General features: G+C 42.3%; 1 protein-coding gene across 6 annotated transcripts in view; it reads left to right on the forward strand.

The window, feature by feature from the left end:
* Positions 1–18,400, forward strand: part of COBL (cordon-bleu WH2 repeat protein) — a 426,299-nt gene that overhangs the window by 190,257 nt on the left and 217,642 nt on the right. For all 6 annotated transcript variants that reach the window (XM_040353303.1, XM_040353300.1, XM_040353306.1 and 3 more), the window contains one exon: positions 11,367–11,450. In XM_040353303.1, the coding sequence (XP_040209237.1) occupies positions 11,367–11,450 (84 nt within the window). The remainder of the gene's footprint in view (positions 1–11,366; positions 11,451–18,400) is intronic.

Genomic DNA, 18,400 nt, shown 5'->3' on the forward strand with positions numbered 1-18,400 from the left:
GATTAAGGGGTGTTATAAAGGGGGGTAGGGGAAGAGTCCATGTAATGGATCTTTAAGTCCACAGTTTTTCATGTCCCTCTCAGTCTGTGACATGCTGTCACATATTGTGCAGCTATTTTCACTATTGGCTCCTCTTCTCCCAGTAGAGTAGTAGAGTTTGAAATTTCATCTTCTCTTCTACTGGGGTAATAAGAACAGAGAGTCTCTGGAAGTGTGTGTCCCTCGCTGACTAGTACTTGGGGCACTGTAGAAGGAATAGGCCCTAATCCTCCAGGACCCTCTGATTACATTGCTGGCACAGTCTATTTTCCCTGGTTTTGTAGGTCTGTCTGTGCTATCCTAGTTTAATTTCCAGGATGTGAGTCTTGTAGCACCTCCAGGAATGGGGTCATTTTGTAGTCTCTCTGCAGTGACTGGTAAGCAGTTAGTTTCTTGGAGTTTGTTATTTAATTTCTCCATTCTCCAACATATTTTTCTTTGAAATCATACATTATGTTTTTTATTTGAGATTTTGTCAGGCTGAATTGTTGGGAGTTTGGAATAGATGAGGTGCTGCAGACCGCAAGGCTTGGACTGGTCCCTATTGGTCAGTAAAGATTTATGGTGGTATGAGTTAGGACTGATGTTTTGTAGGCAGTCCCAGTATGATAGCAAAGTAAGGGAAATCTGTCCAGCTTGGACTGTTGGAGGTGCTCCCATGGACTTGGTGGAGTTGCTTGCAGAATTTCAGATGAAACATTTCTGTCAGGCTGGAGTCCCATTTGATTTGGTCTGGGTAGGTCACAGGACCCCAAACTCACCTCCATGCAGAGGGATTGGGGTGATGATGCTACACTAAATCAAAGACCTTCTTAAAGCTTTCCATGTCTTGTATTGTGGACATGGTTCTTGATGAGATTGTGCAGGGTGTAGATGTGGTCTGTGGTGCGGTGGTTTGGCACAAACCCTGCCTGACTTCTGCTGTGTACATTGCGCTGTGTCAGGAAGTTGAGGATTCGTTTGTTGAGGATACTGTTGAAAAAGTTTTCCTAGTGTGCTGCTGACACATATCCCCCTGTAGTTGGCTGGATCGTACTGGTCACCACTCTTATTGATGGGTGTTATGAGGCCTTGGTTCCATACTTTAGGGTAGTAACAAGCACTCAGGACCAGATTGAACACTTTACATATTACAGTATGTACATCTACAGAGCCATGTTTAATAATCTCTGTCAGGATTCCATCCATCCCACTGGCTTTTTTAGTTTGCAGGTGTTGGATTTTCTCCATTATTTCTTCTAATGTAACCAGTACATCTAGGGAGTTTAATAAAGTCCTTGATTTTTTTTCCTCCATTTCATTTAGTCTTTTGATTATGTCTTTTTGTTCTACAGTTAGTGCCTCTTCTGAAATATCTTTATAGATGTTAATAAAGTAGTTGAGCCAGATATCACCATTTTGTTTGTGGAGGTTGTTTTTCCTAGGTGCTGAGCCAATATTCCTCCATATTTCCCCAAAATATAGAAGAATATCTCTCGCTCTCTTTCCACTATATTAACAAAAGTATTGGGACGCCTGCCTTTACACTCATATGAACTTTATTGGCACCCCTGTCTTAGCCTGTAGGGTAAAATATTGAGTTGGCCCACCCTTTGCAGCTATAACAGCCTCAACTCTTCTGGGAAGACCGTCTTTTGTGCTGAATGGTCTATTGATGCTGAGTGATCTATTGGCGCTGAAGGGGATACATTTTTTTTCCGTGGGGGTCTGTTGTTGCTCGGGTGGTATTTTGTTGCAGGAGGTATCCATTGTTGCTGGCTGTGGGGTATCTACTTTTCCTGATATCATTAACAAATTCCATACAAATTACTTAAAACCACAAAATTATACTTGGTTCTGTGTTCTCTAAAATAGGTGGTACTGGGAAGTGGGTAGGGGGTGGAACCAAGGGGCAGTGTGCAGAGGTAGGTAGGGTACAGAGACAAGGGGTGACTCAAAAGGGAGTTCCTGTACCTATTTATTGAGAGAAAAAAAGGCCTGACAGTATCTCACAAAAGTGAGTACACCCCTCACATTTTTGGAAGTATTTTATTATATCTTTTCATGTGACAACACAGAGGAAATTACACTTTGCTACAATGTAAAGTAGTGAGTGTATAGCTTGTATAACAGTGTACATTTGCTGTCCCCTAAAAATAACTCAACACACAACCAATAATGTCTAAACCGCTGGTAAAAAAAGATTAGTACACACCCTAAGTGAAAATGTCCAAATTGGGCTCAATTAGCCATTTTCCCTCCCTGGTGTCATGTGACTCGTTAGTGTTACAAGGTCTCGGGTGTGAACGGGGAGCAGGTGTGTTAAATTTGGTGTTATCCCTTTTACTCTCTCATACTGGTCACAGGAAGTTCAACAGGGCACCCCATGGCAGAGAACTCTCAGAGGACCAGAAAAAAATAATTGTTTCTCTACATAAAGATGGCCTAGGCCCTAGGCTATAAGAAGATTGCCAAGACCCTGAAACTGAGCTGCAGCATGGTGGTTAAGATCTTACAGCAAAATAGCAGATTTTTAAGGTATAACTACAGAGTGGTACTGTGGATACCAAACAGGGTACACATGTGCAACATCCCATAAATTTTGAAATATTGAAAATAATTGGTACTGTACTTTATAGGCACTTTATAGTTATTTAAAAAGATTATACATTTTATTAACAATTGATTACAGAAAACAACTAGACAAACAGTAATTATTAAAAGGCTTTGCAAAGTATAAAATTGCCTAATATACCATATCAGTACAAACCCATATACCAACAATATTTCATGAAAGCATCATAGTGATATCCCTGTGAGACAATAAATATAATACTAGTAGGCTTGGTACGGGTGGATCAGAAATGTGCAATGGCTCGGCTCTACATGTTGCGCATCTGAGCACTTCTTCAGGAGCTTTAGGCCCCTTTTACACATAATATCCATTTTTGACAGGCTCCGTTTGCTCAGCGGGGGATGCTTCGGATGACAGGGTTTCCATCCGTCTGAATTTAGCAGATCGGAGCGGAGCAGATGGGATGTCAGTGGACATGTCACCGTTGACATACATCGATCCATAGAACTGTATGGAGCGTCCATTCAGGTCTGCCTAAAAAACTGACAGGCGTACCTGAACGGTCTGCCCGTGGGAAAGGGGCCTTAGGAATGCTTTAATATACAACAAACAACCAGGGGTAAAGATCAATGTAGAAAGATGTGCAGAAAATGCGTTGAATATTGCAGACGTATATCATCACATATGTGACTAGTCAGTAACTGCAGCAGAGGGGGGATAATATATTCTGATCATCAGTATATAGCTACATCATACCGACAGCCGCACAGAGGATATGTCAGCCTGGTGAGAGTTGTATACTTTGCAAAGCCTTTTAATAATTAATGTTTGTCTGGTTGTTTTCTGTAATCAATTGTTAATAACATTTATAATCTTTTTAAATAAGTTGAGTGCACATGTTCAGCGTCATATCCAAAGGTCGTCTTTGGTAAATAGATGAATGAGTGCTGCCAGCATTTCTTCAGAGGTTTAAGGGGTGGGGGATCAGCCTGTCAGTGCTCAGACCATACACCACACACTGCATCAAATTGGTCTGCATGGCTGTTGTCCAAGAAGGAAGCCTTTTCTAAAGATGATGCACAAAAAAACCCCACAAATAGTTTGCTGAAGACAAGCAGACTAATGAAATGGATTACTGGAAACATGTCCTGTGGTCTGAGACCAAGATAAACTTATTTGGCTCAGATGGTGTCCAGCGTGCGTGGCAGCAATCAGGTGCACATGTACAAAGTGTGCAAGAACTGATGCTAGTTTGAAGCCAAAGGATAGTCACACCAAACATTGCTTTGCTTTAGATTTTTCTTCTGTTCACTCACTTTACATTTTGTAAATTGATACAAATAAACAATTAAATATATGTTTTTGAAAGCATTCTTACATTACAGCATTTCTTCATACTTACCTAAAATGTTTGCTCAGTACTAGAAGTATATTTGTCCTAGTGTGTTAGCTTTTTAAATTGAGCTTACATTATTATAGGACAAGATGTGTTGCAAATGTAGATAACTGAAATACATAGGGTTCCTGTTATCCCAGAATTGTCTAAGAAATTGATGCTAGAAATAGATGTCATAACACAACTTTAGGAAATTGCTGGGCACTCACAGTTCACTCACCTGTGTGTTAGGAAAGCGAATGAACATTCGCTTTCCTAACACTGAACCGCCTCTCCGGCAGTCAGGTGCTCAGGTCTGTTATCTGTCATCTGATTGGCCGAAACTACAGGTGCTGTGATTGGACACCTATCAGGTGTCCAATCATAGCAGAGGACGGGAAGAGAGGGCAGGAGAAGACATCGAGGAGTGTGGAGGTCATCGCCGACATGCCCCGCTGCTCCACCGAGACACAGTAAGTGCTGGGCAGGCGGGGGATGCATACTGGCAGCATTTGATGGGCACAGTGGCGGCAATTGATGGGCACACTGGCAGCAATTGATGGGCACACTGGTGGCAATTGATGGGCATACTGGCAGCAATTGATGGGCACAGTGACAGCAATTGATGGTCACACTGGCAGAGTTTGATGGGCACAGTGGCGACAATTCATGGGCACAGTGGCAGCGTTTGATGGGCACAGTGGCAGCATTTGATGAGCACAGTGGCGGCAATTGATGGGTACAGTAACTGCATTTGATGGCACAGTGGTGACAATTTATGGGCACAGGAGCTGTGTTTGATGGCCACAATGGCTGCGTTTGATGGGCACAGTGGCTGCATTTGATGGCACAGTGGCTGCGTTTGATGTCACACTGGCAGCAATTGATGGGCACACTGGCGGCAATTGATGGGCACACTGGCAGCATATGATGGGCACAGTGGCAGCAATTGATGGGCACACTGCAGCATTTTATGGGCACAGTGGCGGCAATTGATGGGAACAGTGGCAGCGTTTGATGGGCACAGTGGCAGCATTTGATGAGCACAGTGGCGGGAATTGATGGGTATAGTAACTGCGTTTGATGGCACAGTGGCAGCAATTTATGGGCACAGGAGCTGCGTTTGATGGGCACAGTGGCTGCGTTTGATGGGCACAGTGGCTGCATTTGATGGCACAGTGGCTGTGTTTGATGTCACAGTGGCGGCAATTGATGGGCATAGTAGTTGCGTTTGATGGGCACAGTGGCTGCAATTGATGTTTTTTTTTTCAGTTTGTTTGCGCCGCCCCAAAAAAAAATTTGAGCACCAACCGCCACTGGCTAAATGTTTAGTCTGCTCTGCAAAAAGTGTCCAATTGTTCTTAAAGTATCAAGACTTTGTAAATCTTCATGTCATCATTTCAAGGTACTGAAATAAATATTGCACTGGACAAAAGGTTAAAACACTTCTGAACTTGATTACGTTTATAAAAAATTATTTAGATTAGCTATCTAGAAACTCAGAAAGTGACATTTGATCCTGAACAAAATAGCTGGTTTATCAGAGTGTAGATAAGGCAATAGGCTTGTAAATGTTATTTATGGCAACCATAAGGAGTGTACTACTTTATTACTCCCCCTTGTTTCCTGCATACCTTTGCACATGCACAGATTTATACAGTAAATATGTATGAAACCCAGTCTCAACCGTGTGCTCAAAACAGAATTACACCGTATCCGAGAACCAGGGCCATCTATATTATTGACTTGACCCTGTGCAAACATTTTCATGGACCCCCTCTTCCATGCATTTTTGCTCTCCACCTGCTAAATAGCACCTAGACTCAAAATCAGTTTACTGAATCAGATCAGGCAGTGATTGTGATTGGTTGTCAGAGGTTACAGTGTATTATTACCGCTCACTGACTGACTGCTAGAGGTTACAGCACACATTATAGCTCACTGTTTATTTTCTAGAGGTTACAGCACGTGACTTCTGCTTGTTAATTGATTGCTAGAGATTACTGTACATCAATACTGCTAATTGATTGATTTCTAGAGGTTACTGGACATCCTTACCACTCACTAATTGGTTGTTAGAGGTTACTGCACATTATTACTGCTCACTGATTGGTTCCTAGAGGTTACGGCACAATACTGCTCACTGATTGGTTCCTAGAGGTTGCTGCATTCTTACCGCTCAATGATTGCTTGCAAGAGGTTAGTGCACAGCATTACTGCGCACTAGTTGGTTGCTAAAGGTTACAGCACATCATCTCTTGCCTGCACACCATGGACTGAGGAGGTGAGGGGACCCATCAATAGACAGAAAACTCCTAGGGATCCTTGGACCCCTGGGATCAGTGGCAATGCTGGGGGGGGGGGGGGGTGATCAGTGGCAATGCTGGGGGATTGATGAGATCAGTGGCAGTGGTGGGGGTATGAGATTAATTAGGAGGCACTACACTGTGGCAAATTCTGAATCATGTAGAGCAAAGCTGGAAATCTTTGTCAAGTATATAGTGGGGGATTCTGCCAATGTAATGGGGAATTTAAAATGACTACAAATGTGAGGGGGGGTTTACAATATGAAGGGGAATTTGCATTGACCACTAGGGATAAGCCGAACAAAAGTGCTAATTTTAAAGGTTGTTATGCAAGTTTTGTCATAAAAAGTGTTTGGGGACATGTATCAATGCAAAAAAAAGTTTTAATACAGATAAAAGTAATTTGAAAAAAAACAAAAAAAAACGGCATGGGTCCCTCCCTTAGTCCATTACCAGGCCCTTTGGGTCTGGTATGAATATTAAGGGGAACTCTGAACCGGGATAAAAAAAATGTGTGGGGGTCCCCCCAAATTCCATATCAGGCCCTTCAGGTCTGGTATGGATATTAAGGGGAACCCTGCACCAATTTTGTTTTTTAAATGGCATAGGGGTCCCCCTCAAAATCAATACCAGACCCTTCAGTTCTGATATGGATTTTAAGAGGAACCCTGCGCAACAAAAAAATGGCATGGGGTTCCCCACAAAAACCCATTATACCAGACCCTTATTTGAGCACGCAACTTAGCAGGCCGCAGGAAAAGAGGGGCGGGGGGTGAGAGCCCCCCCTCCTGAACCAGGCCACATGCCCTCAACATGGGGAGGATGTCCGAATGTTTATGGGGACAAGGGCCTCATCCCCACAACCCTTGCCCGGTGGTTGTGGGGGTCTGCGGGCGGGGGGCTTATCAGAATATGAAAGTCCCCTTTATTATCAAGGGGGACCTCCAGATCCCCCCCCCCATGTGTATTGGTAAGGGAGACAGCTTGAGACAAGTCCTTTATTGAAAAAAAAAAACAATTAATTATAGCCACAAGTAGTTTTAAATGACTTTTTTTCCTTTAGAAATGTAATTTTGTGCAGAGACTGTTATAAACACAGGAAACATGCTCTACTTTACAGGCATACTATAGACACACCCCCCCCCCCCCAGGTATGAAATTTAAAGGAATATTTCATTTTATTGTTTCACTATTGTTTCATTATTAAAATCACTGCTCCCAAAAAAAAATATGTTTTTAAAACTTTTTTTGTATTGATACATGTCCCCTGGGGCAGGACCCAGATCCCCAAACAGTTTTTATGACAATAACTTGCATATTAACCTTTAGAATGAACACTTTTGATTTCTCCCATAGACTTTTCTGCGGCTTTCGAATTTGTCGCAAACCCCCCAAATTGTTCGCTATTCGGCGAACAGGCAAACAGCCAATATTTGAATTGAACTCATGTTCGACCCGAACATAAAGCTGACCACCATGTAACAGAGGGTTTTACTCCACCCACCAATAGAGGGATTTCTACACTGACACCAATGTAATAAGAGCATTAACTCCAACCATCAGTGTAAGGGGGAATATACAATGACCTCCATGAAAGGGGGAATTTACACTGACAACCATTGTTGAGGAGATTTGTACTGACCACCAATTTAAGGTGATACTTCTACACCGACCACCAATGTTAGGGGGGATTTACACTGACCACCAATGTAAGGGCAATTCTACACTTACCATCAATGTAAAGGAAAATGTACATTGATTACCAATTTTATAAAAAAAATTACACTGCCAACCAATGTAATGGGGCATTTTACAGCAACAGCCAAAAAAGGGGGATTTCTACACTGGCCACCAATGTAAGGGGGATGTCCACTCACCACCAATTTAAAGGGGGCTTCTACATGGACCACCAATGTAAGCGAGGATGTGAAACTGACCACAAATGCAAGTTTGGACTTTTTTAAGGATTACCAATATAAAGAGGAGTTTCTACACTGGCCATCAATGTAATGGGGATTTACACTGACCACTAATGTAATATGAGCATTCACAGTAACCACCAATGTAAAGGGGGATTTACACTAACCACCAATGTAAGGGGGAACCTTCACACTGGCCACTAGTGTGAATGAAAGGATTGTACACCAAGCCCCAATGTAATGAGAAGATTTACAATGACCACCAATGTAACTGAGACATTTAGCCTGCGTTGACATTTGTGTGTGTTGGGAATACATCAAAATCGCTTTCTTTACACCACAGAAACATGCTGCCCATTAGCATATACACAGCAGTACCATTAATTGTTAATGACACCCTCATGCATTGGCTCATGAGATGTGCGTATTCACATGCACCAAAATTCAGGGTGCCTGTGGCACCTTGTTATTTTGAAGAAGGGTTCCACCTCCAATTTGCTTACCTTTGCAGAACAGGCTGTTGTTAAGCTTAACCCTCCAAGTGGCATTCCCGAGTCTGACTCGGGGTGAGATTTTTATACCAAAAGTGGTAACCCCGAGTCAGACTCGGGCTTTCCTCGCTGCAGCCACAGTCAAAGTTACTTACCTTGTCCCTGGATCCAGCGATGCCACCGCGCTGTGTGAGCGAGCGGGACCTCGCTCAAATTAACACAGTGTCCTCCTGTGCCGCCGATCTCCGTTCCCTGCGACGTTACGACACACGGGAGCGGAGAACGGCGCCAAATTCAAAAACGTAAGCAAACACATTACATACAGTATACTGTAATCTTATAGATTACAGTACTGTATGTAAAAAATACACCCCCCCCCCTTGTCCCTAGTGGTCTGCCCAGTGTCCTACATGTACTTTTATATAATAAAAACCTTTCTTTCTGCCTGCAAACTGTAGATTGTCCATAGCAACCAAAAGTGTCCCTTTATGTCAAAAATGGTTTTAGAGCAGCTAGAAGACAACGATAATAAATTATAATCACTTGCAGAATTGTGCGATAGCGATTTGTGGGGAAATTCGTCATAAAAAAATAAAAGTAATGACCGCGACAATTCTTCAACTGAGCAAATTTCAGTGATTTTGAGTTGATTACATTATTGAATAATGTTTATTATAATTATATTATTACTTGTTATAATTATTTATAATTATTTATTATATTATAATTTATAATTTTGTTTTTAAAAAAATGTCATACCCGGGATGCCTACTAGCAAGGGCGTCCGCTGAAATTTTTTCAGAGGGGGGCGCTTCGGCGGCGGCGATACACAGTCGCATTTTACCCTTTCTTCGACTGCTAGCGGTGGTTAAAAGCGCCCCCCCCCCACGTTAAAATGTAAAAAGACCCCACTGTGTCCCTGGCATCTTTCAATATCTCTTTGTCACTACTGTGTACCCCCTCTCCACAACTACACCTCTGGACCCCTTTACATTACACAGCACCTCACAGCTCTGGACCCCTTTGCATTACACAGTACCCCACAGTTCTGGACCCCTTTACATTACACATCACCATGCATTACTGGCCCCCTTTAAATTAAACAAGGTCCCGCCCCCCCCCTCCTATTTCGGCTTGTGTGATAGGCGGAACACTAAAAGACTATAAGACGAGCCAAACTAGGGGGGCGGGACCTTGCACACAGACCCAGCGCCATGACATACGATACGAGCGCCGGAGGGGAGCGCTGCAGTCACCGCTTAAAGTGGCCCCAGGGCCAGTTCGGGCCCTGTTCCTGGCTCTCACTGGCGATTACAGGGGGGGGCAAATGACCCCCCTTGCCCTATGGAGCGGACGCCCATGCCTACTAGTCTCTTGTTTGGTCAGATTTAAGTGAGTTATTCCTAAGAATTACAGGCCTACAGTATAAAACGCCAAATTTCCTTGCAAATAGCGGTACCGCTTTCAGCACCTTCTTTCTGAAATAATAATACCGCCAGGGAGGTTAATGACTATAGCTGTAGGCAGGTCTTTCAAGCATGCTCCTTTACCTCCCCAGTGGGCAGCATTCAGCAGAAGTGATGGTAGATTTGACAATATACATATTAATGCTGCCTCTAATTACATATCAATGAAGGTTATTTACATGTAAACACAGGGTCTTCAGGTGGGTGGTCTGTACATGGCAATAGGGTAGAGCTGGAAAGAAGCAACAGAACTTTACACTGAGATATCTGTACACAGCACAGGACTAAATCTTCAAGGGATAAGTAGATTTAAACTGGGAAAGTTGGCAAGTATGAGGCAGTTGCTTTTGGGCCCCACAACAATGATGGGGCCAAGGGCAGCTTCCCCTTTTGCCCTGCCTTAGTGTAGCAAATTCTACTGCAGTTTTTAGTATTACAAATCTACTATGACTCTACCAGGAAGCCAGCGTAAAAACTGAGAGATCCCTCAGCGATTGCACAACCATTTCAAACAGGACATCGGTATCTAAATGAAAACAATAATAAGCAGGGGGTAAGGGGAAGGGGGGGAGGGAAATGACAAGAGGAGGCAAATGATGGCCAGTGCCATACACTTGGCCCCAACAGATGCACCTAAAGAGTTAAAACCTCTTAGGGCTGTGCATTTAAATCAAAATCTGAGCCCCAAGAGTCTATCCATACAGACCAAATTTTGTCAAATTTCTTGGGACAATTGCAATTCATATATGGTCTGTAATTCCCAGGTACACATCTCGGCCCTTTTTTGAATATTGGTACTATGCTTTTCGCCAATCATCTGGTACTATTCCAGTTAATAAGCTTTCCTTAAAAGTTAGGAATAATGGTCTGGCTATAACATGGCTAAGTTCTTTGAGGACTCTCAAGTGTAAGCCATCTGGTCCTGGTTCACACAAGTTTTTCTAATCTTTTTTGAACACTGGATACATTCAATATACTGTTATTAGCAATACTGTCATCTTTTCTCTTCACATAAGCTCTGCATAAATTAGGGGAATAATGTATTTAACACAGTTGCCTTCACCCTGTCACTTCACAAACTTCCCTAATCTTTTATAGGGCCAATAGATTTCGACCTCACTTTTTTACTATTAATATATTTGAAAAACATGTTGTGCTCCTTCCGACCTTTAGAACATAGAGTGATAATGTAAATTTACCTTTTTGTTTGCGGCAGAATGAGACAACAATAGGACGTGCGGATAGTGATGATTACGAAGAGATTTTCCAGACTGCATCTACCAGTGGGCAAAGGTGTGAAGTGAGTAATTTTTTGTTGTTGTATGCACTATACACTTTATAAATACTTATAATATTTTAGGTTCCTGTTAATCATTGTGTTCTGGATAACCTTCATGTGTCCATATATTTAAAGTGTACCTAAAACCAAAACTTTTTTCTTTCCCATCTGTTGAGAGACAAAAGAAGTCTTGCATCTTCAGGTTATACTGCCATCTCAAATAGGATTGAGGACTGGAAAAATTAACTTTTTTTTCTAGCTCAAAATAATCTTTCTACTATGAACATGCTTAATTTTATGTCTAGTGTCCTAGGAGGATGGACATCTTCTACAGCTGCACTTTTAAAATGAACCCAATTTTTTTACTAGTACATTTTCTTCATTTTAATTCATTAAAGACTCTGCTCTACCTGGCTGATAAAGTTGATCTCTTTGATGGCAGCTGATGCAACCATCTTCAGCCTGGCCTTTGGAGTGCTGAATTCAGACCCTGCTAGTCTGAACATTGTGGAGAAGTGACTTTTAGCAATGGGTGACCTCCTGCTCACACTCCACTTATGGTTTCAGGGCTGCTTCCTCTGCACCTTCTGGAGATGATCCCTCCAACCTAGAATCCTGTTATGCTCTGATAGAGCTAGAGTCCATTTCATAATCGGGTGGGGCCAGGTTCCCTGCCTTGATGACTGGGGTTTCCCCTATAGTCACAAGACTTTTAGGCCAAGTTCACTTAGTTCCATGTTATCTTCTGGAAGATAGCTCAAATCTTTACCTAATGAGATTATCCTTAAGGAGTGGCACTCTTCTGCTATTACCTCAGAATGAGACATGTTTGGCTCTTATTGATGTGGTGTGCTTTACTCAAGGATCAGTCTCAGGTCTTTTGGAGCCTCTGATTCAAAGAGGTTGTAGTCCAACCTGTGCTCACGTGTAGATTTGGAGCACCGCCAAAGCTGGAGGATAACAAGTGTCGCTACCAGTATTCAGAAAGGGGTGAGTAGGTGTCAGACACTAATTCAGAGGTGTGTTTTATCCCACCTACCGGGGCTTGGTCTCAGAGGTCTTGTAGTAACCTAGTTACTGTTCCCTTTACAAAAGAGAATGTCCATCTCATTTGGGGCTTTCAGGTCCAAACATTTTCTGTGGAATCCATCAAATCTGCCATTGCTGTCCTTTTCCAGGGGGACTTTCTGGCTTTTGTGGTCAGTTGTAATGTACAGGTCCACATCTTTCCAGCACTCCAGTTTGTCAATCTCACCCCTGAACCCAGAACAATTCAATTATCTTAGTCAATTAGGCAAAGTTTTGCTGACAGTCATTCAATCAGGTTCAAGCTCATTTTTTTTTTCGATTTTTCTTGCATATGATTGTGTTGTCTCTTCAAAGAAAATTTTTGCTTTGATTTGTGTCATTTATTAAAGTAAGGGAAGAATTTACTGTCTATGACAGCTTGGTCACTGTGCTGGGAGCAAACTCTCAGCACAGAAACCTCAGCTGTCTATGGACGCATATGTATGGCATGTGGATATTAAAGGCCACACGCTTTGCCTCTGCAGGTGGCATTATGTGGGCAGCTTAAAGGGTTTGTAAAGGAATTTTTTTTTAATCTTAATAGCTTTCTTTACCTTAATGCAGTGCTGTTTTCATGTCCTCATTGTTCGTTTTTGCTCTCAAGTTGCTGTAATTCTTCTCTGATCTCCACACTTCCTGGTTGTCTGTTTCCTGATAACCACAGTACTGGGAGCTTTCTCTCTGTGGTCACTAATCAAGGAGGTGTGATTACTGTGTGTGTAAAACCCCTCAGCACCAATCAGTTTCGTTTTCCAAACCATCACTGCCCTGTATTGGCTCTGTGGCTCTGTACAGCAGAGGCATGAAACAACATGCAAAAACAAAACTAGAAACTACAGATACAGATTTTTAAAAGGAATCAGTTAACTATTATGTCTCTATACCCTGTAAACAGTCATTTCAGCAAAAAACTTTTTTTTATTTACAACTCCTTTAAGGAGAAGTTTTTTTAAAAATTTCCTTTAACCACCTGCTGACTGTTCACAGTAAATATATTGCAAACGGCCAGCAAGTGCAGGCACAGACACGTACATGTACGGAACATGCTTTCCTCTGGGTTTGGGGCACATGCAATGCGTGATTGGACACAGCATGAGTTTCGCAGCAGATTTTAGCCAATGATTTTGGCTGAAACCTGCAGATCAGCTAATGGGTTTGCCAACACACAGAACTATGTGTACATAGGAACAGGGATCTGGATGTTTCTTATCCCTGAAAAGCATGGAGAAAAAACAGTTAGATCAGAAAGTAATAGCAGCACACATTACACATTATTAGGCACATTGTTAGGTATACAGTTAGCCCCTTGATCGCCCCTAAATGTTAACCCCTTCCCAGCCAGTGTAATTTGTACAGTGTCAGTGTACTGTACTATCACTGATCACTAGCGAAATCAGTGCCAGTTAGTGACCCTCCCAGCCAATGTCTGTTGGTGCCAGATTGCCTGCCACCCTATCACATTCCCAATATACGTTGCTGTTCACCGTCATTACAGTATATCTTCTATAGCTGCGTAAATTCCAGGCTATACATTCACCGGCCACTTTTTTAGGTACACCTGTTCAGTTGCTTGGTAACATAAATTGCTAATCAGCTAAACACAAGGCAGCAACTCAATACATTTAGGCATCTAGATGCGGTGAAGACTACTTGCTGAAGTTAAAACCGAGCATCAGAATAAAGTAGAAAGGGGATTTATGTGACTTTGAATGTGGCATGGTTGTTGGTGCCAGATGGGCTGGTCTGAGTATTTAAAAAACAAATGATCTACTGGGATAGTAGAGAATAGTCCAAAAAAGAGAAAATATCCAGAGATCGGCAGTAGTATGGACAAAAATGCCTGGAGAATGGTTTGAGATGATAGAAAGGCAACAGTAACTCAAATACCCACTCGTTACAACCAAGGTACATTTTTTAATCTAGTGTTAGTTTGGTGTCAAGGTGTTTATGTACGATAAAAGAGCACTATTTTTCTTGGCCCTACCATGGGTAAAGACAACACAAACAACAAATAATATACATGTGTGTGGTATCAATATGGATGTCAGGAGTAGGAGAATATATTTAATGGTAAAAAAGTTACAGCTAAAATAAACAAAATATTTCTAATATTTCGGGCCAGTTTCACTTTCATAATAATTGGGGGGAAAAAAACAGGGGATAACTACTACCATTTATCACCAAATGAAGGCTCAAATTGTTCTGAAAATAAATAAATAAGGTACAATGTATCCAAATAAACTAAGTAGCTGCGAAGAAATGTCGTTTTACACATGACAAAGTTGCAGAACTGGGTTCAGGGGGTTAAAGTAGCACTAAAGACAAAATGTTTCTTCTCGTTTTGGATAAAGTAAGGGAAGGTTATAACCCCTGTCAGGCTTTTTTTGCCATCTGTGCCCCATTGGGGAAATGAGTCCTTTTGTCCCCATTGGAAGATGTCCCCTCTATTACTGTTCTGGGGACAAAATGTAGGATTCTTTTTTATTTTCATTTTTGATGATAAGATAATTGTAAACAGGACCAACAGAGTAGTTGAATCACCCTAAGGCTCCATGCACACTGGGCTTAAAAAAATGTTTGTTCTTTTTGGAGTAAAAAAAGTTCAGATTTTTTGTACACAGTTTAGACGAGTTTAAGAGAGTTTTATGTTTTTTCTGCCAGTGAGCTCCAATCAGGAACGCGAATGAGAAGGTTTTTTTTTCCTGCCTCTAAACGTTGTTCTCAAAAATATGCCTGTAAACGTCCTAATGTGTATGGACACACAGGATAACATTGAGTTGCTTCTACAGGCAGAACACAAAACTCCTGTAGAAGCAATGTTTTTTATGCCAGTGTGCATGGAGCCTCATGGGGGCACAGACAACAGTATAAAGTTATACAAAATTAAAAAAAAAAGTTTTGGCTTTAGTTACTTTTTGTTTTACCTTCAGGAAGGAAAGGGTTAACAATTATATAAATTGAAATGTCATATAATTATTCTATTTATTTGTATGATTATATTTTACAAATAAATATTTACCGTGGGGTGCATCAATGACATGCCAAAGCATGATAGGATTTCTAGCAAGAAAGCCCAACATTGTATGTGCACTGTCCGTCAAAGTGTGTTAATTCACTAATTATAGCGGAGGTCCACACAAAAAGTGAACCTCCGCTTTTCGGAACCCTCCCCCCCCTCCGGTGTCACATTTGGCACCTTTCAGGTGGGAGGGGGGTGCAGATACCTGTATAATACAGGTATTTGCACCCACTTCTGGGAATAGACTCCTGCGGGAGTAATGCTCCCTCACGCCCACCCCCGCAGTCTTCTGGGAAACACACTGGTCCCAGGAGACAGCAGGGACCAGTGAGGACTGGCTGCGCCGCTCACGCATGCGCAGTAGGGAACCGGGCAGTGAAGCCGCGACGCTTCACTTCCTGATTCCCTCATCGAGGATGGTGGCGGGGGCAGCCGAGAGACGAGCGATTGCTCAGCCTCAGCTGCCAACATTGCGGGTGTGCTGGACAGGTAAGTGTCCATTTTTTAAAAGTCAGCAGCTGCAGTATTTGTAGTTGCTGGCTTTTAAAAAAATAAAAATTTGGGTGGACCTCCGCTGTCTTTAGTTGTAATATCTTTAGTTGTAATATTTTTAGCACAGCAGCTGCTGAGATGAGATCAGTTTTTAATAGAAAAGCAGAGGGACGGTCAGGAACACCAGGGATTTCACCCAAAGGAACAGGATACTTTTTCATACAAGTACATGGTACCGCAGGCACATATCAGGAATATGAAATGCTGGGTTTACATATTCTTTAAGCTTATCTCTACATTCATTTTAAAAACATTTGCAAAAATGCCAGCTAGCATAGCTTTTCAGTGATTGTTATGTGTAACCAGTATGTCTAAGCTTGTAAATTGGAGACACCTTCCATGGATTGTATATTACATCTAAGCTGTGTCATCTTTAAAACCAGAGCATTAAAGTGATTGTAAAGACTAATTTGTTTTCCTATAAGAATAACAAACATGTTATAATTACCTTCTCTGTTGCAGTGGATTTGCACAGAGCAGCCCAGATCCACCTCTTCTTTGGTCCCTCTTCTGTAATCCTGACCCCTCCCTCCTGTTGAGTTCCCCCACAGCAAGCAGCTTGTTTTGGGGGCACTGAGCTGAGTCACAGGGAGCCCTGACTTGGCCCGCCCCCTCTCTCTGCTGATTGGCTAGCTGACTTTGATTAACAGTGGGAACCAATGACCCAGCTGCTGTGTCTCAGCCAATCAGGAGGGAGAATCTCAGACGGCTGAGACACTTGTGACTGTCACGTACCTGGTAGGAAGAGCCTGGTATGCAGACGAAGGCTTCCCTTACTCCTCTGACTCAGGGCCCCTAGTAGAGCAGACAGGTGGCGCAGGAGTGCAGAGTCGCACGAGGGCTGGTAGTCGTGCTAGCTGCTGGGCTTCCAATTGAGTGGTGTGCCAGATGACAGCAGATGCAGGTATGCTGTGGATGCAGGACAGCACGAGCAGGCAAGCTGTAGATACAGGACAGCGGATGCAGGTATGCTGGGGATTCGGGTCAGCGGTAACAGAGCTACACAGGCTGGAAGCAAAACGCTGGAGCAGGGTCGTACAAGCCAGGTCATACACAGTGTGGTCAGATAAGGTACAGATGCAGAGACTAGAGAGTGGTCAAAGTTCAAGCCAGGGTCGATACAGGTGGAGAGCAGGAATAGTCAGAGCAAGCCAGGTAGGTAACTGGAATCAAATGCAGATCAACAGGAAATGGGACACTCACGGGAACGCTGTAGACAAGACAGCACTTGGATCTGTGTACTGATCTGGTTTAAATAGTCCATTTGGCTCCCTCATCCCTCATGTGTGCATGTGCTAACCTACGTTTGCATGCGTTAACGCAGGAACAGGAGTTAGCCTGTTGCGGGGAACATTTCTTCCTCTAGTAAGCCTTTTCTGACAGTGACATTGCTGGACAGAGAAGGACCTCAGTTAAGTATTAGGGGGGCTGAGGGGGGGCTGCTGCACACAGGTTTTTTGTCTTAATGCATAGAATGCAACCATTTTAATGCCAAACTATAATAATTTTAAACAAATGCAAGAGTAATGGCTCTATAACTGAACCCTGGGTTATACTACGTCCACCCTTAGACCATTTATGTGTTGGTCCCTTACCACCAGCAAGCTAAATGTCTTCCATATTGTAGAACTTTAACTTATGGGTCTTGATTTGCTTGATTCCTTATAAATTCAGGGCTGCTAATCAAAAAATATGTTTTGCAGGTTAGAAAAATCCAGTGTATTTGTACATTTCTGTAAAAACCCCAATCTATATGGCTTTTCTGTATTATCGTGACAAAATCATAGAATGTTTAAAAATCATTCCATGTGTATCAGCAATTCTTCAGGTTTAGATATGTGTTTATGGTTTGTTTATTTTATGGTTATGTATTAGTAGTGCGGATGACATCAGTAATTTCAGCACCCAGACAGTTAGTGAAGATTACTCCCGTATATGGAGATATTTCCACATAAGGTAGGAAAGAGCATAGAATTTTGTTTATATCATAAAACGTCATAGATCTAGCAATATCTTAGTCACCGGTAAAACATGAGTCTATTTTTCTGAGATAGGACTGGTAATCTTCTGGCTTGCAAATCTTTAGCAAGGAAAAAACGGCATAGACAACCAAGTGGTTCTCCACCTTTTTACAATGAATATAAAGCATTCTCTGATTGGCCTAAGAGGAAAGGCAGGGAGATGACATCATGATCTACACCTCATCAAATCAGAGAATGCTTTTCTAAATGGCACCTGAGCAACCTCCTGTGTTCAGGGCAGCGGCTTGGCAAGTGAAATAGAAACTAGTGACAATCACAGTAGTAGTGAGGTCAAGTATACTGATTTCCAG

The sequence above is a fragment of the Rana temporaria genome, chromosome 5, assembly GCF_905171775.1.
Source record: "Rana temporaria chromosome 5, aRanTem1.1, whole genome shotgun sequence".
Classification (NCBI taxonomy): domain Eukaryota; kingdom Metazoa; phylum Chordata; class Amphibia; order Anura; family Ranidae; genus Rana; species Rana temporaria.